Genomic DNA, 26,844 nt, shown 5'->3' on the forward strand with positions numbered 1-26,844 from the left:
ACACCCACATGGAAAGTGCAGAAAGAGAAACCTTGTGCTTTATATAAAACATTGCCAAGGAGAATAATGGTTAAACAAATCTGTTCAAATAAATATTTAAATTTTTTGATAAATAAAAGTTTTAAATTAACATACCTAATTGAGATTGTAGAGATGTATTATTTTTTTTTTCTGTGCCAGTTCAGTTTTCAATGTTCGTAAATCTGAAAGTGCTTGTTTTCTCATCTATAAAAAGAATTACTTTTCAAAAATGAACTTCATCATACTCTTCTAAAAGTACATTATAATTGTCATGTAAATAGGGTTTTTGTAACTGCTTTAACTGTCTTCTCTCATTTGGCTTCAGTGGTTTGACTTCCACTGGATTACTACAGTAAATGTGTAGATTATGAATGCTGTTTAATAAGCATGCCTATCTACTGACTAGATATGCTATAAGATAACCTTGTTTATGAATATATAGGGACAATACAATTGAACTGTTCTAAAAAATAGAGAAAGAATTTTATGTTTTGTTTAAACTTCAAAACCTGTTGTTCTCAATGTATAAAGAAAATAGTGAAAACAACAAGAAAACAAAATACAAAAAAGCTTAATTTCTAGCCCTTAGGAACTGAAGAGATATTTAAGAAATATACTGTTTACTCTGTGGCAAGCACTCATTCTAAGTGTATTAGTCTATTTTTTTTTCAAAAATTTTATAGAATCAAATACTTATTAGTATTTATCCCCATTTTACAGTTGAAATGGAGGCCTTTAGAGGCTAAGTAACTTGCTCAAGATAAAAAACTAGTAAGTGAAGTGGGTACAGCCAGGATTCAAACTCAGACCACCTGGTACCAGAGCCCTTACTATTCTAAGTGTTGTCAGCGGACAGCAGCATTAGAATCAGTTGGGAGCTTGTTAGGTAGGAAGAATCTCAGGCTGCACCCAGACCTACTGAGTTAGATCCTGCATTTTTAAGCAAGATCTTCAGATGATATCATATTAAACTTTGAGAAGCACTACTTATGCTATACTATCTTGAATAAATATGGTTGCAAGAGACTCAGGCTAGGTTTTTTTTTTGTCCCTTAGTTCTGAATCTTATAGGTAGGGCTGTTTTAGGGAGCTCATTCAGAAATCAATAAAACTTCTTATATAATGTCTATATGTCAATCAGGCACTATGGTTAAATATAGGATTTTCCCCCCCAGCCTATAAGCTGAAAACTTTGTTCTCTTTTTTTTCTCTTATTCCACTTGGCTTTACTGTTTTTGTATGAACAATTCTAATTTGGGTTCAAACCATGAGTGACATCTGTAATGTTAAAATATACAAAGATTATAAGTAATGCACATGCTTTCCAGAAGAAAATGGCATGAGGGGAGTCATAATCCAAGCCTCTGGGGGCATTTTATTACTCCGTCCTACCTACTGAATTATTCTTGTGTACAAGTTTACATATTAGCTTTATCTCCATATATGGAATAGACAGTTTTCCTTCATTGAACAAATTACTTTTTTGAATGCAAATTTAACTGATATTTTGTTAAAAATTATTCTCTGCTCTTTTCCTTCTCTATTTTAAGTTTTAAGCTTCTCAGTGCCAAACCAGGGCTTATTTAGCCTCGAGAATGCTGCTTGTAAAAAGAATCTAGAACTGCACTGTCCAGTATAGTAGAAGCCAGTTGCCATATGTAACTACTAAATGTAAATAAAATTTAAAATTCAGTTCCTCAGTCACACAAACTACATTTCAAGTGCTCAATATCAGTAGGTGGCTAGTGGCTACCAATCTGACAGTGCAGGCATAGAACATTTCTATCATCACATAAGTGCTATTGGACAGTGCTAATTCTATTTTTTTATTTTTAAATCTTATTTATTTTTATTTTTATTGGAAACCCAGGACAGTACTGATTTTCTTTTTTCTCTTTTAAAATTTTTTAAAAAGAGCTAATTCTAGAATAGAGTCATTATCCTGTGTCATAAAGCTGTTTCTGATAGAGAAATGAGAGCATGCATATAATTATCGTTCTTATTTTCCTGCCTTGCTATGGGTGCTTGTGTGAAAATGTATAATCTTCTTCTGTTTTCTGTTCAACAAAAAAGCTTTTTAATACATCAGTACTTCACAGATAATTTATATGATGTAATTAGTTGTACACAATTCTCACCAAATAAAGCATGCCCAGAAGCCTCTACTAAGCATCTGTTACACAAAAGGTCCCATGGGAGAAACAAAGTTAACTAAGGCATAGTTTCTGCCCGGAAGGAAACTTAACATCTAGTAGAAGTCACATTATTCATATTTAAATAATATAATACATATGAAAATAACCAGAAAAAATTAAATGATTACCCATGAAAAATTAAATGTCAGTTCAGAGAAGAGCTCAGTGGTTTATCAGACTTAATAATTCTAATACAGGAAAACTACTTAAAATTTTTTTTGAGAATATATTGACTCACAGGTTCTTTTTCCTTTAATTCTTCCTAGTAAAATTCTATTAAATTTTACTTTGGCCTTATTATATCATGCATCTTTTTACAGGATTTAGTTTTACTTCTTGCATTGTTTTTCATCCATGCTCTTTATTGTTAAGATAACGATTTTAAGACAATCAATCCTTGCTACCCTTATATTATTGACACCCAAAGTTAAAACACCAAAATATTTTATTTCAAGATAAATGTTATAATAATTTGATTAGGAAAAATGTAAGTTACCTTAACTTCTACTGTGAGTTTCATTTTGTCAGTATCCAGTTTTCTCTTAAGTTGGTCAATTGCATGCTGTACCTCAGTGATCTGGATTATCAGATAATTCTGTGTGCATAGATAGACATTTATTTAGTATAACACATAAACATTTTTATTTTTAACTGCCTTGGGAACATAAACTATGAAATGATAAATATCAAAAGAGTAAATCATGAAAATAACCTATTCCATAAAGTAAACTAAATTGCTTTGGAGAAATTACTATTTGTTTTTGTTGATTTATCGAATTTTAGGGAACACTTTCTCTAAAGTTACCATTAAATTAGCACCATAAAAACCAACAACTATTACTATGAAAGGAATACTATGAAAGGAATATCTTAGATATTAGCAAGACTTTAGAAATTGGCATAATGCTTTATCAGCTGAATCAGATTAGAATTATTTTAAAATACTTAATAATATGATACTATATTTTATATGTAAGAACTCATTTAATACAAGAAAACCTATTTATAATAAGAAGACTTTTTGGTTTTTGTCCAGAAAAGTTTATGAGTTATAGTGGTCTTCTCTAAAGAAGTTATTTAAGAGTTTTAAACTGGCTTTGTGAAAAAATTCTTATATTGAACTGATAAAACAGTAAGATAAAGTATAAGCTATGCTAAAAAAAAGTACCAACTACTATGGATAAACCATTACTTGAGCCTATTTGGATTTTATATTAAATTCATTTAAAATAGTAAACTTTGAATATTTCATCTTGTCTAAAGTTAAATCCTTACTTTTAATCATAGTTAACATATTTTAAAATCACTTTTGGATAAGTGGGATTGATCTAACCCAAATCAAATTGTTAAATGCACTCTTGAATTTTTTTGTCTGTTGTTTAATTATATGGTGGAATAATAAAATAAACTTCATGTCTCTGATTCAAGGCTGTCTCAAAAAAAAGAACTAAACAAAATTTCATAATTTCTTTAAATTCCTGTGTGTTATAAGTCCTCCTGCCGCCACTACCAAATAACAGGATTATAGCAGATGCTGTTTGTCCCCTGCCCTAATTCATCAGGTATTCGCCTCTTTCCCATAGTGTCAGGAAATGAACCCTGTCTCAGATACAGAGGTAAATCCTAATTAGTCTAAGTCAGTAAGCATATAGCATTCCTTGGCAACTATTTCTCATCCAGGGGTAGGCCTAGTTGATCCCTTACCTAGGATAAAGGGAAAGATTTATATATTCCATGATTCAGAGAGAGGTTTCTCCCTTGTTTGGGGATATAAAGCCCTACTTGCCATTGACCACTCTATTGCTACCATTGGAAAAAGCAGTCTTACAATGAAATTAACACTGAAAATAATAGGTAGGAAATATCAGGCCCCCTTAAAGGCAACATTAAGCTGCTGACTGTATCTCCTCAGCAATCCTCCTCCTATTACATAAGGTCATGAGTTTTTTTTTTTTATTGTTTTAAGCAAGTTTAAGTCAAAGTCAGCCCAATGCATCTTGTGATATTACTAGCGCTTATAAAGCATGTGTTTTGAACAGAACTTCTCTAATTGAAGGGGGACACATTTAGTAATACCTTGGAGTCTGTGATGTTTGCCAGATTCTTTGGTCTCATCTTGATCTCCCTGGCTTCAAGTTGCATGAGCAATTTTTTATAGTAGAGTTCCAAATCTTCTCGAAGTTTTGTTAAAACCTCCTCCACTGATGCTGTGACTTTCTTTGTTTCCAAGTATTTTTTCTTCCAACCGTCATAGGCTATATATATATATATATAAAAAAGCAAAGGCTTTCATTTGAATATTAAAGGATTCAACTTTTCATCCTGGAAAGGACCCTAGAGCTAATGTCAATTTAAACCATTTTTCTCTTTCTCTCCTCTTCTCCTTTCTTTATATACTGAGGTCATTAGACCTGAGGAAGAAATGTTTTTTCGATAATAAGAGAACTTGTGTAGAAATATGGTAAAAAATATATATATATAATAGTAATATACATTACTATAAAAGTAATATATCTAAAAGTAATACATTTAATAGTAATATATATTATAAAAGCAATATATATACTTGTTATATATAGTAATATACAACAGATATATATATATAAAACAATATAACATATATACATATAACATATATAACTATAAAAGTAATATGTATATGTTACTTTTTCCCATGATTATGGAAAACTAATCCAAAATTAATCATTAGAAATTAAACACTATCAGTTTAACAAATTGCATTGACACCAATGAGATTCTAAATACAAACTTAATAGGAACACAAAGTATATGCCAGTATACCAGAATCTGTTTAGTTTCTTTCTTTTAGATTATCATAGAAACAAAAATTTCAAATTTAAAAATTCTACTTTATAAGGTGATTTAATTAAAATTATATAGCTATATGGAACTTTAGCTCAAGATTTTGGCTATTTATCTCATGCTCTATTATCCAATCCCTTAGCAACTTCTACCAGTATTACTGCCAAAATACTTCTAGCATCTAGCACATTCCACCTTCTTCAATGCTATATCCTTAGTCAATATCATCTTTTACCAAGAAATCTGCATGCTCTTTCTAACTGGTCTGCTTTCATTCTTGCCCCTGTACAGGGTATTCTATACAGCAGTCATTCTGAGCTTTCTAAAATGTTTTTAAAAATCATATAAATCCCTAGCTCAAAATCCTCTAGTGGCTTCCTGCCTTGCTTACAATAAAATCCAAAATCTTTGATTTGGCCCATCTATTCCTTGCTGACCTTTCTGATTTCATCCCCCTCTACATTTCTCCTTACATAGTGTTTCAGCAGCACTGGTCTTATTTCAGGCCCTTAATATACCACAAGGTCATTGTTATTTCTTGACCTTGATATTTAGTGTTCCCTTTGTACCTGCCTCCCTGTTAATCAAATCTTAATCTTCTCAGAGATACTTTCTCTGAAAATTCTACCTAAAGCATCTCTTCCCTGCCTCATCACTCTTTACTATGCTCTTTTCAATTGAATTCTCAGCTCTGATCAAAGCTAATATTGTCTTACTTATTTGTTTATTGTCTGTCTCTTCCCATAGGGAAGCAAGCTCCTTATGGTCATGGCCATGTCTGTCTTGTTCACTGCTGTATCCCCAGCATTTAAAACAGTGCCTGGCATGTAGTAGGCTCAATAAATATTTTATGGCCAATACATACCTTTTATCTTGAAATATTTCTGTTGAAATAGGAAGTGATGGACCATTCCCATTTCATAAACAGAAAAGGTGAGGCACAAAGAGGGGAAATAACTTGTCTAAAAGACAGATTTGGTGTTACAATCCTGGTCCTGTGATTTTCAGTCCATTGTTCAAATCTGTCTGATAAAATTGCTTGTTTAACACTACAACAAGGCTGACTCATTGCTACCACTTTCAGGATAACACATTGTAAGGCAGAATCTTGAGAAATATCTCCTGACACTGTCTATAACCTTCAGTCAGTTCTAGTGTTGAAACAATTTTGCTGTAAATTGAGAATCCTAAAACCACTTAATTCCATAGATACCTTTTATCCTTACAATCCTCAAACACAACCCAAAACGGAGGCCTCTCAAATCATTTAGCAACTCTCAAGCCACCATCATGTACTATCTTCATCCTGCCTCATCAGTCCACCAGTCCTAACAACACTGTTTCTAATTGTACTGCAAGAAAACTTACTTAACTTCCCTCATTCACTGACTTTTAAAAGCAAGGCAGACACATACACATGTCAAAAAATTAAGTACAGAAGAGTGCAAAGGACTCAAAGTAGTCTTCTACAGTAAGTAATATATAAGGTGCTCTTGAATGACTAATAGGAAATAGGCAGGTAAACTGGGAAGAGGGTACCTCAAGGTAAGAGGAGAAGTAGATGGCAGAGGGAAAAGCATGCCCAAAGACCTAGAGCCAAGAACCATACTTCAGATCCTGGCATATCCAACACTTTTCCTGGAAGACTCTCTTGATCTCTTCCATCTAATTTAGGTGTTCTTCCTTTATATTCCTATCCATAGAACTGTGTAATTCCTTTATCATAGTGGCCGAGATCACGCCACTGCACTCTAGCCTGGACAACAGAGTCAGATAAAATAAAATAAAATTCCTATAATTTAACTTTTTTATTGTAGTAGAACATATCACATAACAAAATATATATATATATTTTGGGGCAGAGTCTTGCTCTGTCACCCAGGCTGGAGTGCAGTGGCACAATCTCAGCTCACTGCAACTTCCGCCTCCGGGTTCAAGCATTCTCCTGCTTTAGCCTCTGCAATCACTGGAACTACAGGTGCCCACCACCACACCCGGCTAGGCTAATTTTTGTATATTTGGTAGAGACGGAGTTTTGCCATGCTGGCCAGGCTGGTCTCGAACTTCTGACCTCAAATGATCTGCCTGCCTTGGCCTCCCAAAGTTCTGGGATTACAGGCATGAGCCACTATGCTGGCAAGGATGTATCATTAATGCTTAACTTGCTTATCATTTCCCCACTGGACTGTAAGATCTATGTGGGCAGGGACAAGATTGTGTCTGTCTTAATAGTGTTTCCTAAGCCCCTAGAATAGTGGCCAGATTCAACAGGGGTTTGATAAATGAATAGAAGAATTAATAAACAAGTAAATGAGTTTCAGTTATGAAAATATGTTTTAATTTTAAAACCCTATGTAAAGCATTTATTGTATAGAGTTGATAATAATTTCATGTTTTCTATATTGAACTTAATCATGTACCACTTAAACTAAAATAGTAACACAGTAAATATTAATTATAAATTTATTCTAAAAGGATTAATTCTGTAAAACTTAAGTTTTCTTTATAGTGATAAAAGGTATGTAATAAACTTTACCATGATATCGTTTTAATTTGCTTTGTTCAAATAGCTTTTCAACTGTTTTTGCTAGTTCTTCTCTATTTCTTTCCAGATACCTTCTTTCTTCCTTTACTTGTTTCATTTGTTTGATAATCTTCTCTCCTAAAAAGATTATAACTCATATTCGTCAATGTCTCAAAGCTGAAAGATGGCTCATATCCTAAAATATGGAGTGTAAAACTTAAAAATGTCTAAAGCAGCAAGAATAAATTTTATCCCAAACTGTTTTTCTTGCACAGTATAGCATTTACCATGTGGAAAATGCAAAGGAGTCATTTTAGTTTCCGAGAGTGATATATAAGGGGATTTATAAAATAGTGTTTTTTTTCCTGCATTTCATATATGTGTAGAAACAGGTAAAGCTCAAGCAGTTATGCTGATATGCTTTGGTTTAACTCTTTTGGTAAATGTATCCGGGATTCAAAATTATCGTACTTAAATTGTACATAGAAAATGTATATTTAAAAAAAATATATATATATATATATATATATATATATATATATATATATATCACTCCAACTTCCACCTCCTGGGTTCAAGCGATTCTCCTGCCTCAGCCTTCTGAGTAGCTGGGACTACACGCACCTGCCACCACACCTAATTTTTTTAATATTTTTAGTAGAGATGGGGTTTCACCATGTTGGCCAGGCTGGTCTCGAACTCCTGACCTTGTGATCCACCCATCTCAGCCTCCCAAAGTGCTGGGATTATAGGCATGAGCCACCATGCTCGGCCAGAATATATATTTTAAAATGAAATAATGTTAATGACTAAACATATGTAGTAATAAATATAAAATTCCTGGGCCAGGTGCTGTGGCTCACGCCTATAATCCCAGCATTTTGGGAGGCCAAGGCCGGTGGATCACTTGAGGCCAGGAGTTTGAGACCACCCTGGCCAACATAGTGAAACCCCGTCTCTACTAAAAATACAAAAATTAGCCTAGCCAGGTGTGGTGGTGGGCACCTGTAGTCCCAGTGTCCGCAGAGGCAAAGGCAGGAGAATGCTTGAACCCGGAGGCGAAAGTTGCAGTGAGCCAAGATTGCGCCACTGCACTCTAGCCTGGGCAACACAGTCAAACTCTGTCTAAAAAAAATAAAAATAAAAATAAAATTCCTATAATTTAACTTTTTTATTGTAGTAGAACATATTACATAACAAAATGTACCATTTAAACTATTTTTAAATCTACAGTTCAGCTGCATTAAGTACATTCACATTGTTGTGAAACCATCACCACCACCACCCCATCTCCAGAACTTATCTTCTCAAACTGAAACTCTATACCCATTAAACAATAACTCCCCATTAACATTATTTACTTTACCTCACAGAATCATCTGTACTTATGATTGCACTATACTTACTTTCAGTTGGTAATAAAGAGATATCAATTATTCTTGAAGAAAGAACAGGTTGACAATGAAGTGAAGGGTGATCTGGTAGGGTGATGTACTCTTTTTCACCTATCTGTAAGCAAACATGAAATGAGTAAGATCGGCTAGACTGTCACATTCTTTTTTCACTTGCCCATTGGTATTTGATAATGCATTCTTTTTACGTAGTGGTGATGAACTCCAAATTTTGTATTTATAGTTACAGATTCTCTCCCATGTTCCAGTCTCTGTATTCTATTACTTGGACATTACATACAAGTACTTCAAACTTAAAATAAAAAAAAAAAACTGTTATTTTTCTTTCTAAACATGATTTCCTTCCAAGATTTCTGGTCTCAGTTACCTGTTATGATAACTTTAAATATTTTCTAAGATGGCTACTGATACTGTTTTCATCTTGAGTCAATTTTGATTATATTTGCTTAGAAAATTGGTAGTTCTGTCACATGTCAAATTTTAGCAGATAATTTTACATTTTATTCTAATATATCTTATCTCCTCTGTGTTTGTGTTTCTATTGCCTCCATCTTTCCTAATTTTTGTGTTTCTACCTGATATGATTTGGATCTGTGTACCCATCCAAATATCCTGTCGAATTATAATCCCCAACTGTTGGAAGTGGGGCCTGGTGGTAGGTAATTGTATCATGGGGGCAGATTTCCCCATTGATACTGTTCTCCTGATAGTGAATTTGTTCTCGTGAGATCTTGTTCTCGTGAGATCTGATCATTTACAAAGTGTGTGGCACCTCCCCCACCCCTTCCTCCTGCTCCAGCCTTGCTCCCCCTTTGCCTTCCACCATGACTGAAAGCTCTCTGAGGCCTCCCCAGAAACAGATGATGCCATGCTTCCTGTATAGCCTGCAGAACCATGAGCCAATTAGACCTCTTTTCTTTATAAATTACCCAGTCTCAGGTTTTTTTTTTTTTTTATAGCAGTGCGAGAACAGTATCTACCCTTTTCTGATAAATTACCTCAAGCCTTACCATGTTGATGTTTGTCCCACTATCACTTTATTGATCTTGAATTGTTTTCAATTATGCTTCTGTACCTCATTAGTTTTCACTTTTATCTTCATCAAGCTCTCACTTCTATTTTGTTTGTCTTACAATTAGTCCCTGTTATCTGTAGTTTCACTTTCTGTGCTTTCAGTTACCCACAGTACAGTACAATAAGATATTTTTAGAGAGAGAGAGACCACAGTCACGTAACTTTTATAATAGTATATTGTTATAATTGTTCTATTTTATTATTAGTTATTGTTTTTGTTACTGTTTACTGGGCCTACTTTATAAATTAAACTTTGTCATAGGTATATATGTATAGGAAAAATAGGGTATATATAGTATATATAGAGTTGAGTTCTATCTGTGTTTTCAGGCATCCACAGGGGGTCTTGGAATGACAGATAAAGGGCAGAGTACTGCATTATTTTTCTAGCTTATTTATTTTGTTATGTTATAGAGTTGAGATCCCACAGGATAATGGCAGCCACCTATATTAGAATTGCTCCACAAATCTTCCAAACTACCATAAAAAGAAGCCAAGTAAAACCACCCAAATTTATGCCTACAACATAACTTGGGCACAGAATCCTTTACATATAAGTGAGGAAATAAAGCCTACTAGATCAGAGTGTGGTCAGGAGCCCACATCTGAGCAGAGAGTCAGATGTGGACTATGTGTCAGCACTGTACATAAATAATAGGAAATACCAATCACGAATTAGTCTGGAAAGAGAGGGCTCTACCTGAAGTGGAAAAATAGAGCAAAAAACAAAAAACAAAAAACAAAAAAAACCTGGTAGATTCTATGAGGAATTCAAAAGAAAGGATTTGAAAAACACAGGGAGTCAGAGGTAGTAATCATGGGAAGACATAGCGTCTGGGAGAGAAGAAAATGCTTTGGAAGGGAGATATGTCCTTGGGAGCCAGTTTGGTAAGAAAAAATAAGAAAATAGCCAAGACAAAGCCAAGACAAGAGCTCCACTGAACTAAGCTAGTGGAAAAGAATCCAAAGAAAATACACCCATTTCCCCAAAAGGCCCCATTTACATAAAAAAAAAAAAGAAACACAAATAGCTGCATTTCTAGGGAGGCCAAGGCAGGCGGATCACCTGAGGTCAGGAGTTTGAGACCAGCCTGGCCAACATGGTGAAACCCTTCTCTACAAAAATACAAAAATGAGCCGGGCATGGTGGTGGGTGCCTATAATCCCAGCTACTCGGGAGGCTGAGGCAGAAGAGTCACTTGAACCTGGGAGGCGGAGGTTGCAGGGAGCTGAGATCGTGCCATTGCACTCTAGCCTGGGCAAGAGAGTGAGACTCCATCTCAAAAAAATTAAAATTAAAATTTAAAAAATAATAATAACTGCATTTCACTACAGTAACAGAAGAGGGTGCTCCTGATTTAAGAAACACAGTAAGCCACCAAAACACCACTCACTCCCTGTTCCTCTGTAAGAACACCTGTTATTACTGATAATGGAAAAATCCAATGCAAATAAACATGAACATCTGTAAAATAATCTAGCACTCACGCAGTTACTTATGAAGAAAACCTCAAAACTGAGCAGTAAATCAAAACAAACACGACCATGAAGCAGAGAAAAACTTAACAATGCTCCCAACATAGATTAAAAATAATTAACTAAGCATTTGCAGATATTAATGAACACTATAAAACAGAAATTTTAAAATTTGTAATAAAAATGGAAAACAATAGGAAGGTGTGAAATGAAAATTGACCAAACTCAAGAAATAAAGAAAAAGAAATTGTCTCAGAAATGAATAAATTAGCAGGTGTCCAAGATGGAACATATATGACCAAATATATAGTAAGAAAAACACAGAATAGAAATAAAAGGAGCCAAGAAAGTGAAACATAATGAAAAAAGTAAAATGGATCAGAATGAAAGTGGCAGATATAAAGGTAAACAAGATCTAAGATAAGACTAATTGTTACCCCTGAAAGAAAAACAAAACAAAACAAAACAATGAAACAGATCTATTTAAATTACAATTTTAGAAAACATCCTTGAAATAAAACAATGTCTGATTTCTGATTTTCATATTGAAAGGGCCCACTGTGTACCTAGAAAAATCTGACCTACAATTCTCAACTGAGATATAGCCTGCTAAAACTATTACACATTAAAGGAATTCTCTGACCTTCCAGGCAAAAATACTCAAGTCTGTTTACAAAGAAAGAAAATCAAGTTGGCACACTTCTAAATAGTAACATATAAAGCAAGACATCAGCAGTGCAATATTTACAAGAAACTCAAGGGAAACAAGCCAAGGATTTTATAGCCATTCAAGCTATCCTTCAAGTAGTAAAGTATGAAGGCTCTAGAGCAGGCATTAGCACACTTTTTTTGTAAAGGGCCAGAGAGGAAATAAATATGTGTGGGCCACATATGGTTTCTGTCATATATTCCTCTTTTTTTCAACTCTTTAAAAACATAAAACACATTCCTAGCTCACAGGCCTTACTAAGCATGATGCAGACCATCATGTTTGCCCATCCTTGCTTTAGAGAAAGTTTTAAATGTGCAAGAACTAAGGGAATATTGTGCTCAGGGTCTTTTCCTAGTATAGGTTGAGTTTCATCCAACCAAGAAATCACTGAAAAATCTTCTGCAAAATAATTGGCAGTTAAGTGTTGAACATATTTAATTATAGTTCTGAGCTAAAACAAAAGTGAGGGGATAGGACTAAGTGAACAGTACAAAAATGTTATATTGCTTGACAAAGTAGAAATAACACAAACTGAAAATAAATGAGAAGAAAAGGGAGGGAAAAAGGTGAAAGTAGAACAAGTTTTCTGATTGCCTCGAATATAACAAGGAGGAGTCAGAGCATAATTTTAGAGATACGAAATCAAAAGCAGAAGTATCAATTTTTAAAAAAGGAAAAAAGAGGGGCCAAAAATACTAGCATAAGTGTATTACTATAAAGGTAAATATTAAAACAAAAATACAAATCTTTCTAAATACGAGGACAAAAAAAACCCCAAATAAATAGTAGAAGACACATAGTAAATATAAAATAAAATGACAAATCTGAGACTAAACATGTCATATTAATTATATAAATGGACATAACTCATCTAACTAAATAAAAAAGACTTTCAGACTAGCTTACAAAGCAAAACCCAACTCTAGGCTGTACATAAGAGATTTATCTAAAACAAAGTGACTCAGAAAGGCAGATAAAAACGAGGGGAGTCGAGAATGGAGAATATCAAATAAATGCAAACAAAAAGAAGGCAGAGTATTTTGATATGCAGTAAGGAAGAATTCAGGCCAAAAAGGCATTAAATGAGCTGAAGAAAGATGCTTCATAATGCAAAAGTAATAATATTCACATAAGAACAACTTTGTGCCAAATAACATATAGAAACACGTAAAGCAGAAACCACAGGAGGTATAAGCATAAATAGTAACACAGTAATAAAAGGAGATTCTAACATACCATTCTCAGTCCAAGACAGAGAGAATGTGGAAAAAATTAAGAATATGGAATACTTAATGTATTCAGCAAGGTAAATCATAGACAAGCCACAAAGTAGAGGGAGATATTTGCAACATACATAAATATCAAAGGACTATCTTCCAGAGCATATTAAAAACTCCTACTAACCAGATATAAATGGCAGACAACCCAATAGAAATACTTAAAACAGGTAATCCCCCCCACAAAATGGTTATCAAAATGGGATCCATAAAATGTAAGGGTAACCAGGGAAATTAAAACATTCAAACCACAGTTAAATAGCATTAAGCATCCACCAGAGTGCAAAACATTTTAAAATGTGAAGACAGTATGTATTATTGAGGATGTAGAGTAACAGGAAATGTCTTGGATTCCTAGTGGCAGTGTAAATTTGTATAATCATTTTGGAATATATTTTGGCATTAAGTTACAGATAGGCATTTTCCAGCAATTCTACACATAAGTATATATTCCTCTCTTGTTTGTGTGTGCTCTTTATAATAGGTAAAATTTGGAAACAATAAAAGTATCCAGCAACAATATAACAACAATTATTTGCTGAAGATGGTATGCCTTTGCTCCCAAATCCAAGGGCTTAGAGCTGTGATTCTCTTGCGAGGGCTTGTACAGACTCCAGTCAGTATTCCAATCTACTATATATCAAGCATCATTGGATAATCTGGACAGACATTAAAACACTAGTGGGCTGGGTGCAGTGGCTCATGCCTGTAATCCCAACACTTTGGGAGGCTGAGGAGGGCTGATTGCTTGAGTCCAGGAGTTGGAGACCAGCCTGGGTAATAAGGAGAAACCCCAACTCTACAAAAAATACAAAAATTAGCTGGGTGTGGTGGCATGTGCCTGTAGTCTCAGCTACTCAGGAGGCCGAAGTGGGAGGATGGATTGAGTCTGGGAGGTCAAGGCTGCAGTGAGCTGTGAGCGCTCCACTGCATTCCAGCCTGGGCGACAGAATGAGACCCTGTATCAAAACAAAACCAAAACCAAAAACCCCACAAGTGGCAGCATTGCTTGCAATCCCTCTGGGATCACCTTACAAGCCTTCTCTTGTTTAGGTTCCACTCAAAAGTTGGCAGGCTTCTGATTCTCTTGGTTTAAAAAAAAAAATAGAGCGGCACATCCAAATGCAGTAAATCTCTCTACAAATTCCAAAAAAGGTCCATAAAATGCTTTTTCTCATTCTCAATGGTAGCTGGGGCAAGGGGATACCTCAATATGTCGCAGATCATGGAGCTCCCAGAAATTTCTCTGAATTGATTGACTCCTGAATTTTCTTGCAGCTTATCTCCTACCCCCTAAAAAACATATGTCTTACCTAAGGTATCTAGATTATTTGGTATTTCCCGTTAATCAGGTCCAAGGGGATCATGGTATGGTCAAGTTGCCTATAAACTAGATTATTACAAGGAGCCAGAATTGACACAGCCCTTAGGCAAAACACTGAAGGTCTACTGCTATTCCTATTTGTTACTTTTGGTTTTCTCTGCTAATTGGGATGAAGAAAAACGCATTTTCCAGATTAAGAATGGCATAATAGGCGCATCAGTCTGTAATAATTTGTTCTAATAAAGAGATGATGTAAAGAGTAGCAGCTACAATTGTTACACCTGACACTAAGGCCCATTAATCTTCTGCACAGACCAACTAGGTGAGTTTAATGTGGCTATCATAGGAATCACCTTTTCTGCCATTTTCAAGTTTTGATCATGGCACAAAACTCACAGTTCCTCCAGGAGGTTGGTAATGCTTTGGTTTACTATTTTGGTAAGGAATAGGCCATTCTATCATATTTCACTTGGCCCTCTCTACTATAACATTCCTTATTGCCCATGCTGCAAGCATCAGGGAGGCATTATGAGGATTCTGACATTTGCTGAGTAAGTCCTTCAAAGTATGCATTCATGAATTAAGGAAATGACTACAGGGAGAATTTGCAAAGTCATTCAGCACACCAGAATACTGATTTAGCCAAAACTTCACTTACTATCTGACCCCTCTAAACCTCCACCCTGTTGGTGGAACACAGAGTTATTCAGGTCCCTAAGGATCAGAATCACATCAAAGCCATTGCCATGAATCCTGAAAAGTAAGGGTACCTCCCTTTCCCCATTGTAGTCATCTGGGTAAACAACCTCTCATCTCCTTAAGGAAGGTAAAGGAAATTTAGGAAGGTAAGGAAATTTAGTCCATAGTTGTGGCTGAGTGACAGGGTTTTTCCTCAAGGATACCTGGTCTCCCCTTCACTCAATAAGTTCTGGGTATGTAAACTGGCTAAGGTCTAGTAATTTAATAAGGGGATGTGAATATTCATGTGGTTATTCAAGGCAGATGTCTATTTATGAAGACTAAAAATAATTTTTGGTTATACAGACCAATAGCTTACTGGTACGCTTATCCACTTCAGTCTCAGGGACATCATGATTAGTCTTAGGGACACCTTGGCAATTAACTATTGTCAAGGATTTCTTAATCATACATCCTTACGATCACTCTGGTACTGTTTTCTCTTATATAGTAAAATGCTGTAAATTGGCTTCTATCAGGGATACTGTCATCTCTAAAGAAATCAAGTAGGCCAGGCGTGGTGGGTCATGCCTGTAATTTCAGCACTTTGGGAGGCTGATGCAGGTGGATCATGAGGTCAGGGGTCCAAGACCAGCCTGGCCAAGATGGTGAAACCCTGCCTCTACTAAAACTACAAAAATTAGCTGGGTACGGTAGAAGGTGCCTATAATCCCAGCTACTCGGGAGGCTGAGGCAGGAGAATCTCTTGAACCTGGGTGGCGGAGGTTAGAGTGAGCTGAGATGGCATCACTGCACTCCAGCCTGGGCAACAGAGTGAGACTCCGTCTCCAAAAACAAAAACAAAAACAAAAGAAATCAAGTATAGTCCTGTCTTCATTCCATGTGACACAAAACAGCCACTATAAGGTTTTTTAAAAGAATTCTGGCGTTGCCTTTCCAATATATTTCCCCAATGTCTGGTTAAAGAAGTAAGTGGATATAAATCTTCTCTTAACATTTTTATTTCCCAAAGTCTTTAGATTTCTTGCTCTACTTTTTAACAAGAAATTCCTGGCATTCTAAATTTACTCAGTATGAACCACCATATTGTCCAGGTTTCTGTCAGCCTCACTCAATTTAGCAAAATGTTTTTTACCACTCACAGTTGCTGCAGCTAGCACATTAAATCCAGAATCTCTGATAAGTGTATCCATATTATTAAACTTGAGCCAATTTAAAGTTATATTCTTTCATTCCTGCTCTGAATCTATTCCCAATAATATTTTTCTAAGTTTCTGCTAGCACAGATTAACAAAATATTGCAGTTCTTTTGCAATAATCAGTCTGAGATTCTCATTTGTAAAAGTTTTTGGCCCATATCACACTTTCCGTACCAAATACTGAATCAGTTCAGTGTAGGTTTAAGCAGGAAGAAATGTAATAAAGGAAATCAAGTGTATCAGAAACACTGGAGGAGCAGGTTCTAGGTGTAGTCTCCTAAAATGATGTTTCCATTAGTGAAGTTACCATTGCTGAGGCCATCACCAGAACTATGCTGAAAGCAAGAAGCCATCATTGTTATTGCCATTACAGCTTCTCACACTCAGAAAGCTGGAGGAAAAAACACTTAATTCATGACAAAAATAGAAAGAAAGAGTAAAACTGTTGTTAATTCCCAGATGACATGAATATGTATGTAGAAAGTTCTGAAGAATCTACAAAAAAAACCTGATAGAATTAATTGAATTTAGCAAAATCTCAATAGACAAGTTCAATGTATAAAAATCAATTACATTTTTATAAATTAGCAACAATTAGAAAATAAAAATTGTAAAATACCATTCTATAGAAGCTTCAAAAATACCAAATACCTAAAAATAAATGTAATATTAAAAGATCTAAGAGCAATACACTAAAACCACAGACACTGCTGAAAGAAACTAGTGACATAAATAGAGAAATATACTGTGTTCATAGATTAGACGATTCAGTATAGTTAGGATATAAGTTTTCCTCCCAAATTGATTGACAGATTCACAGTGATTTCACTCAAAATTCCAGTAGTCTTGTGGTAAGAAATTGACAAGCTGATTCTAAAATTTATACAAAAACACAAAGAATCTAGAATCACCAAAATGATCTTGAAAAAAATTAACTTGGAAATCTTACGCTATCTTATAACAATAACTACTATAAAGCCTCAGTAATGAAGATAATGTGGTATTGGCATAAGGATAAAAAAAAATCATTGAGCAGAAAGGGAGGCTAGAAGTTGTCCTAGATCTTATAGAGTCAACTGAGTTTTGAATAATGCAATAGGAAAAATAAAGTCTTAACAAATGGTGTAGTAAGTGGGTATCTGAGGATCTCAACTGAACCACAACCCCAACCTAATTCTGCATATAAAATTTTGAGATTAGTGGTTCTCTTCAAATTACCTCTATTTAACAAAAATTATCACTGAGAGTTCAAGAGAAAGGAGGTCTTGATTGTTTGAGGAGAAAGTATGACAGAGGTGTCTAGAAGAATAGTAATGGACCAAGAAAATGTAGTATATTTGTTGGCAGAATTAAAGACTCATTTGAAGTTTGTGGTTTATTAACTATGTTTGGAATTTTGTCCAATGAGTATGAAAGACATAACCATGGAAACATTAATGTAACTTTCTGTGTTTTAATTTTCTCATCTGAAAATAAGGATAATAGTACCTCCACAAATAGTTGTTGAATTAAATGAATTAACATACATAAAGCATTTAGAACAGTGATTGGCTCAATAAATGCTATCTAATTTTTTGTTGCTATGTTATTAGTAGTATTATTTAGGTAGGTAGTTATTAAAATGGTTAAGACTATGAACTCTGAAGCCAGTCTACACTATTTAGGATCTAAGCCCAGCTCTAGTACTTACTAACTATATGTATGACCTGGGAAAGCCACGGAACCTTTCTGTGCCTCAGTTTCCTCATCTGCAAAATGGAAATGATAACTATAACCTATCTCATGGAGTTTCTTTTATGGGGATTAAATGAGTCAGTATGTGTAAAATACTTAGAATAGTGCCTGGTAGTTGATACTCATTGATAGCTATTATTAAAATTAGTATTGTTATTCTTAAGACTGTCCTAAATTCATCCTGCAAATATCTGCAAAATTCTCCTAGTCTTTCCATCATTTCTTGAGAATAAACTGGTGATGTGAATAGTGTTCATTAACTCATTTAACCCAGCGCAATTCAAATTAGGTAACATACCCAAGATCACACAGCTAGTAACTATAACATAAACAATTTACTACTATACTGCTTCTTAACACACTATATAATTCTGTTCTAAAGAGACAAGTTAATCAAGTACAGGTATTAATATATTAAATTACAAATTAGCTATGAAAGTTGCTAGTTAAGTGCAGTTTGATGTACCTTTAAAACTAGTAATAAAATTTGAGAAGATAATCCAAAAAGGTGTTGGTGGATAACTTTTCCCCCTTCTCATTTGGGCATATTGTTACCTTATTTATAAAAACAGAAAAATTGAACTACTATTGATAATATTAGAAGTATGTTCCTGGAAAACTTAGACATTTTAATCTGCAGATTCAGTTTAATCTTAGTAAAAATATTATAATGTTGCAATACCATATTTAAACAAAAAATTTAAAATAGTACCTGATTGTCCTGTCTTCTACTGATAGCTGTATCATCTTCATTTTCCCAAAGACACTGACTTAAAGGAAATGACAGGTTTGAAAGTCATTAAAACATGATCCCATGAATATTAGCTTTTCATATTTTATGTATTTTATTTGATGCTCTATAAACACAAATGTTGAAAATTTTCAAAGTCAGCCTGAGACCATTATCATATGTCCTTTCAGATTCATTAGTAATCCATGTAAAGCTACAATTTAGTATGAGTAATAAAATCATATTTCACTATATTATAACTAAATTCTAGTTCAATATCTACAGCAAGATAAAATTACTTGAAATTTTAGAAACATATTTGTTTATTGTTCTTTTGTGAATAACTGTTTATAAAAACCCTTATCTTAATTTCAAAAGACTGTGTAAAACTCTTGTCTAACTACTACAATTTTGAATGAAATGATACCAGTGTGAAAATCAAGCATATTGATTAGTTTACATATAACCAAGAACTTAGGAGAGGCAGGATAATTAGTTCTAATGAAGGGAAACAAAGAAATTTTTCTGTCATCAAGTTGTCCCAATGATAAAAGTATTACAATAGAAATAAATTTAGGCTATGAATCATCCCTCATTATCTTGGAGAAGAATGTTGGCAAAAAAACAGTAAAGATCTGAATCAAGAACTTTTAATTAAAATATCACTAATTTCACTCATATCTTTAAGTAAAAGTCTTTATAACAGTACTCTGAATAGGTTACTCTTTTTCTTATTGTTTAGATTATGGCATATGGAATCAGCATCTATACTAATTACCTTTTTTTGGTGCCAAAGCAATCATTATTTGAATCTTCCAATGATCTTGGCAACTCAGAATTTCTAATTTGATTTTTTGCAATCTGGCTTTTTTCCGCAGTGGCTTTTCCCCCAGCTGATGTTGATAGTCATCCATGGCAAATAAAGTTCAGAATGTTAAGAAAATACTAAAATAAACTTTTGTTTTTATATGTATACATTATAATCTTATCCTAGATTTCAGAATCCCCATGTACTTTCCTATATAGATACAAGTCAACAGTTTCCAAAGTGAATTTCATGAAATACTAGTTTATGTGAAAAGGAAATTATTTGGTTAATTCAGCTTGGGAAATGTTGAATTAAGCAATATCAAACAGCAACACAATCCCCTACACACACATTCACTCCGATTGAAGGGTTTGTCTGTCTCTGTGTACAACTAAGTCTGCAAGAGCTAGTAGGTAAGATGGGGGTTTCCTGAAATTTAATTGTCTTTTTTTTTTTTTGAGATAGAGACTTGCTCTGTCGCCCAGGCTGGAGTGCAGTGGTGCAATCTTGGTTCACTGCAGCCTCCGCCTCCCAGGTCTGAGTGATTCTCCTGTCTCAGGCTCCCAAGTATCTGGGATTACAGGCATGTGCCACCACGCCCAGCGAATTTTTGTATTTTTAGTATAGACAGGGTTTCACCAGGTTGGCAAGGCTCGTCTTGAACTCCTGACCTCAGGTGATATGCCCACCTTGGCCTCCCAAAGTGCTGAAATTACAGGCATGAGCCACTGCGTTCGGCCTTAATTGTCTTTACAAACAATTTGCCAAAGCAGTTTTTGAAACAGTGCTTTGAGGAACCTTCTCTGGAAAATGCTGGTATAAATACAGAACATAAAATGTCATTTTTATTTCACATACATTTTCATTGATAAAATCTCCCTTCATTTTAACAGCATTTCTCAATATAGAAAAACTACACAATCCATCTTTGAAATATTAACACTAATGTTCTACATGGTCTATATAAACAAAAGATCCATGAACCTGGCAGTATTAATGCAGTTTTTTTCCCTTGGAGAAATCAATTTTTTTAATTCAGAAAAGAATAAGTGAGCCAAATTAATATTTGAAAGTCATTTTACAAGGGTTGTTGCTGGGCATGGTGGCTCATGCTTATAAACCCAGCACTGTGGGAAGCTGGGCAGGAGGGTATCTCGAGCCCAGTAGTTCAAGACCAGCCTGAGCAACATCTCTACAAAAATTTAAAAACCTCTACAAAAATAAATTAGCCAGGCATGGTGGTGCATGCCTGTGTTCCCAGCTACTTGGGAGACTGGGGTGGGAGGATGTCTTGATCCTGGAAGGTTGAGGCTACATGAGCCATGATCACACCGCTGCTCTCCAACCTGGGCATCAGAGCAAGATCCTGTCTCAAACAAAAACAAAAACAAAACAAACAAACAAACAAAAAAGACTTGCCACAATATTGTGCGACCTGGAGCCCATATTGGTTTTTGTTTGGCTGCTACAATTTATTACCCACCTGGCATTGACATTGTCACTTAAGAACAACAAACAGAGGCTGGGTGTGGCAGCTCACGTCTGTAATTCCAGGACTTTGGGAGGCCGAGGTAGGTAGATCACTTGAGGTCAGGAGTTCAAGATCAGCCTGGCCAACATGGTAAAACCCTGTCTCTACTAAAAATACAAAAATTAGCCAGGTGTGGTGGCACACACTTGTAATCCCAGCTACTTGGGAGGCGGAGGCAGGAGAATAGCTTGAATCCAGGAAGCAGACACTGCAGTGAGCTGAGATTGTGCCACTGCTCTCCAGCCTGGGCTGGAAAGAGACCCTGTCTCAAACAAAAAATAAAACAAAACAAAACAAAAAAACAGAAAAGATCTATATAATGCAAAATGAATAAAAAATGGACGTACCAAATGTGTAAAAGCTAATAGTAAACTACAACTCTCCCTACCCACCCATAAAAAGAAACAATAATGTAGACCTCAGTGTTTTGAGAACTCCAGCAAATATATGTTTAAAATATGATAGAGTCACAGAAAAGGGAGTGATAACTGTGAAACTAAGTTTTGAACTATGAGCTGTTTGGTGGCAAAGAAGGGAGCAAGAGGAATTTAAGCAAAGAATAAGGTATGTGCAAGGAGCAGAATACTAATAATGTGTGAAGCATTTTTATCCATAATGAAAAGTTCAGTATGACTCTAGCACAGTGTTATAAAGCATGGGCTTTAGTCAGACACACAAGAGCTCAAGCCCTGGCATGGCCATAACATGTATGACTTTAGGTAAGTTATTTCTCTAACTTCTCTTTCCTTATCTCTAAAATGGCATAATGCATGTAAAGCACCTAGCACACTGTCCAATCCTGAGAAGTTTCTTAAGTTCTGATTTATATCCCATTGCCATTTTCTTAGTCCGTAAGTCTATTTTCCATCTTGTCACCTAAGTTGTTTTTCTAGAACTAAAATCCAATCATGCCACTCAGTTAAAAACTTCAGATTGCTTCCCATTACCTACTAAACTCTTTAGCTTTGCAAGCAAGGCTCTTGTAGCTCAAGTCGCTACCTACCTCTCCAGAAGTACCAGTTCATAGTACTTCTCTCCCTCCCTTTCCTAATCTCATACTATTATAACAGTAGTATTACTACTAATAATAATAGAAAAAAATTACTGAACTAACCCCAACATTAAGTAAATCCTGAAAGCTTCATTCATATCATGATCTATGAGAAGGAGGCCTTCTGGAGATAGGCACTAAACAATCTCCATGGCCATACGCTGTAGCCCTGGGTTTGAAGAGTTCTCTATGCCATCTGAAGAAGGTTAGGCTCCGCCAGGCGTGGTGGCTCACGCCTGTAATCCTAGCACTTTGGCAGGCCGAGATGGGCGGACTGCCTGTCCCAGGCCAGCGGATTGCCTGAGCTCAGGAGTTCAAGACTGGCCTGGTCAACATGGTGAAACCCCGTCTCTACTAAAATACAAAAAAATTAGCCGGGCGTGGTGGCGTGTGCCTGTAGTCCCAGCTACTCAAGAAGCCGAGGCAGGAGAATCGCTTGAACTCAGGAGGCAGAAGTTGCAGTGAGGTGAGATTGTGCCACTGCACTCCAGTTGGGGGGACAGAGCGAGACTCCATCTCCAAAAAAAAAAAAAAAAAGTTTAGGCTTCAGTCAGGCGCAGTGGCTCATGCCTGTAATCCCAACACTTTGGGAGGCCGAGGCGGGCGGATCACCTGAGGTCAGGAGTTTGAGACCAGCCTGGCCAACATGGAGAAACCCCGTCTCTACTAAACATACAAAAATTAGTTGGGTGTGGTGGCAGGCACCTGTCATCTCAGCTATCAGGAGGCTGAGGCAGGAGAATTGCTAGAACCTGGGAGGCGGAGGTTGCAGTGAGCTGAGATTGCACCACTGCACTCCAGCTTGGCAACAGAGCGAGACTCCCTCTAAAAACAAAAACAAAAACAAAAACAAAAACAAAAACATATTACCTACATTCTCCCCAAACTTTATTATTTATTATAAATTTCTTCTCTAAAATGTCATGTTTCAGAAGGGATAGCATCTGTTATCATTTTTGTACCATTACAGTTACTGTCTAAGAACACAGTAATTGATTACATATTTACTCATTGATATGTTAAGACAGTTATTAATTTTCAACAAATATTTATTCAGGACTGTGGTCTAGGCACTGTGTTTGACTCTGAGTAAGCAGCAATAAATCCTTGTCCTCAAAGAGTTTATAATATTTATAAAAATTTTTAAAAACTGGATTTCTTTCCAACAAAATGACAAATAAACCACAGAGGAAATAAAAGTTCAAACCAAAACTATTGAAAAAATTATTTATATTTATTTGTGTGGCGATTTACAGATACAAAGCAGTTTTACATATGATATCCAATTTTGAACCTCACAATAAAGAATAATAATATCGAATGGGAAATCACCCTGCCAGATATATAAAAAATATTAATGTCAGTACTAGTTCAGAAGATGGATAAAGTCTGAAAGTGGTCTTGTATATATAAGAATATAGGTATGAATATATATATATATTTATATATATAGTGTGGCAAAGGTACCATTTGAAATCAGTGGGGAGGGAATGAATGATATTTTGGGATAACTGGAAATGCATTTGGAAGAAATCTATACTCCCTCATTCTTTATTTTTTCCAGAATGTGGAGCAGAGAAACAAGAAGACAGAAAATATATGACATAATGGCAAGATTATGGTTCAATAGGAACTTTTAGACATTGCTGCTGGGTACTATCGCTTTGGAAGACACATGGATGTTTAGTGAAGTTGAACATGTACATGAACATTAACAACAAACAATGCCAATTCTCTTGCACATGCACATTTAGGACTTGTGTACAAAAATGTACATAACAGGATATTTGTAATAGTCCCAAGCTGCAAACAAACCAAATGTCCATCAGCCATAGAATAGATGAATAAATTGTAATGGAAATAAATTGTATGAATATAAAATGGAATAGCACAACAATGAAAAGAAATAGTGTTACATGTGACGGTATGGTTGACTCTTACAATGTTGAGTTTCTCTTACTCAAGTTCAAAATGATATACATAAATAAAATTCAAAACAGACATAACTAAACTATATTATCAAGGGATATATATCTCAGTTGTAAAACTACAAGGAATTCTTATGATCAAAAGAATCATAGTGTAAAAAGATAAACCACAAATTAAAGTTAAGAAAATAATTCAAAATAAGTACTACCACCAGAGATAAAGAGAAACATTACATGAAATAGGGGTCAATTTATCAAGAAGACATAATAATCCTAAATATGCATGCACCTAATAACAGAGCTTCAAAATACAGAAAGCAAAAGAAAAGTAAGAAAACGATTACCACAAATATCAAAGCAGTAGTTATCTCTAGTGGAGAAGGAAGAAGTGTGACCAGAGAAAAACAAACAAGGTTGGAAGGTCTAGGAACAATGACAACAATACTACATTACCTTAGAAACAGCAGTTAAACTTCTAAAAATAATAATAGGACAAATGCACGAAACTGCATTTAGAAAAGTGTTGCTCTGGCCTGGAGCGGTGGCTCACGCCTGTAATCCTAACACTTTGAGAGGCCAAGGTGGGTGGATTACCTGAGGTCAGGAGTTTGAGACCACCCTGGCCAACATGGTGAAACCCCATCTCTACTAAAAATGCAAAAATTAGCTGGACATGTTGGTGCACACCTGTAGTCCCATGTACTAGGGAGGCTAAGGCAGAAGATTTGCTTGAACCTGGGAGTGAGAGGTTGCAGCAAGCTGAGACTGTGCCACTGCACTCCAGCCTAGGCAACAGAGCGAGACTCCATCTCAAAAAGAAAAAAAAAATGTTGCTCATTGCACTATACATGATAACAGAAACATTAATAAAGGGTTGGGGAAGTAAATTATGACATAGGGAATTCTATAATGACATAGATCTATATTTATTGATATGAAATGTTTATATTTTAAAATAAAAGAGGCTTTAAGAGTCTATGTGTCTTCATTTTTGAAAAATAAAAACACATATTATTTATATATAAGAACTAAAAAATAACTGGAAGAATATACATCAGAATTCTAAGTAGTAGTAATCTCTGAGTAGTAAAATTATTGTCAGTCTTTATTTTCTTCTTTACATTTATTAGTAAAAGTATACTTTATACTTATTTTCTTCCTTATACTTACTGATGTTTCTAGAACTTTTAAAATTGAACACACTGTCCTCTCATTTAAAGCATATAAATAAAGTTGACTATAGTCTAAGAATCAATAGGAAAAAAATTAGTTTAATTTTAACTTTTTTACCATATTACATTAAAAAATAAACTGTGAAGGAAAAGCAGATATACTAAACATTTACAAATGAAATGCATCCCCCAGATGTTGACTAAAGACATCTATTAAAGCTGTAGAATATAGTAGTTCTTAATCAGTTACATTTCTTGTATTCTAAATTTATGCTAAACCCAACAATGTTCCAAAGTTAGTACTTGCTTTCATCTTAGGCGCATTTAATATTTACTGTTTATTACTTGACACCAGTTAGATGCTCAGTGAGTTTAATTTTAATTTTAATTTTTTTTTTTTGAGACGGAGTCTCGCTCTGTCACCCAGGCTAGAGTGTAGTGGCGCTATCTCGGCTCACTGCAAGCTCCGCCTCCTGGGTTCACGCCATTCTCCTGCCTCAGCCTCCTGAGTAGCTGGGACTACAGGCACCTGCCACCATGCCCGGCAAATTTTTTGTATTTTTAGTAGAGACAGGGTTTCACAATGTTACCCAGAATGGTCTCGATCTCCTGACCTCGTGATCTGCCCGCCTCGGCCTCCCAAAGTGCTGGGATTACAGGAGTGAGCCACCACGCCCAGCCTGAGTTTAATTTTTATGTAAACATTTTAAATTACCTTTTTTTTTTTTTTTTTTTTTGAGACAGGGTCTCTTTCTGTCACCCAGGCTGGAGGCTGATAGTGCGATCTCAGCTCACTGCAACCTCCCCCTCCCTGGCTTAAGCAATCCTCCCACCTCAGTCTCCTGAGTAACTGGGACTACAGGCATGTGCCATCAGACCTGGCTAACTTTTGCATTTTTTTATAGAGACAGGGTCTTGCCATGTTGCCCAAGCTGGTCTCAAACTCCTGGGCTCAAGTGATCCACCCACCTTGGCCTCCTAAAGTGCTTATTACAGGTATAAGCCACCACTCCTGGCCCCTATCACTTTTGAAGAATCAAATTATTAGTAATTATTAGTAAATTGATAGGTGTAATCAGATAAAAATTTTAACATTATTTGAAATACATATGATCCCCAACATTAAAGTTTTGTTTTTGTTGTTATTTGTGTTG

The 26,844-nt window shown here is 35.3% G+C and overlaps 1 protein-coding gene across 1 annotated transcript in view; it reads right to left on the minus strand.

Moving 5' to 3' along the window:
• Positions 1-26,844, minus strand: part of SPATA1 (spermatogenesis associated 1) — a 60,272-nt gene that overhangs the window by 12,828 nt on the left and 20,600 nt on the right. The window contains exons 7-13 of the mRNA XM_028831926.2: positions 19,979-20,093; positions 19,183-19,240; positions 8,970-9,072; positions 7,576-7,701; positions 4,293-4,471; positions 2,713-2,811; positions 136-225 (exon numbers count right to left, since the gene is read on the minus strand). Coding sequence (XP_028687759.1) covers positions 136-225; positions 2,713-2,811; positions 4,293-4,471; positions 7,576-7,701; positions 8,970-9,072; positions 19,183-19,240; positions 19,979-20,093 — 770 coding nt within the window. The remainder of the gene's footprint in view (positions 1-135; positions 226-2,712; positions 2,812-4,292; positions 4,472-7,575; positions 7,702-8,969; positions 9,073-19,182; positions 19,241-19,978; positions 20,094-26,844) is intronic.

The sequence above is a fragment of the Macaca mulatta genome, chromosome 1, assembly GCF_049350105.2.
Source record: "Macaca mulatta isolate MMU2019108-1 chromosome 1, T2T-MMU8v2.0, whole genome shotgun sequence".
NCBI classification, from domain to species: Eukaryota; Metazoa; Chordata; class Mammalia; order Primates; family Cercopithecidae; genus Macaca; species Macaca mulatta.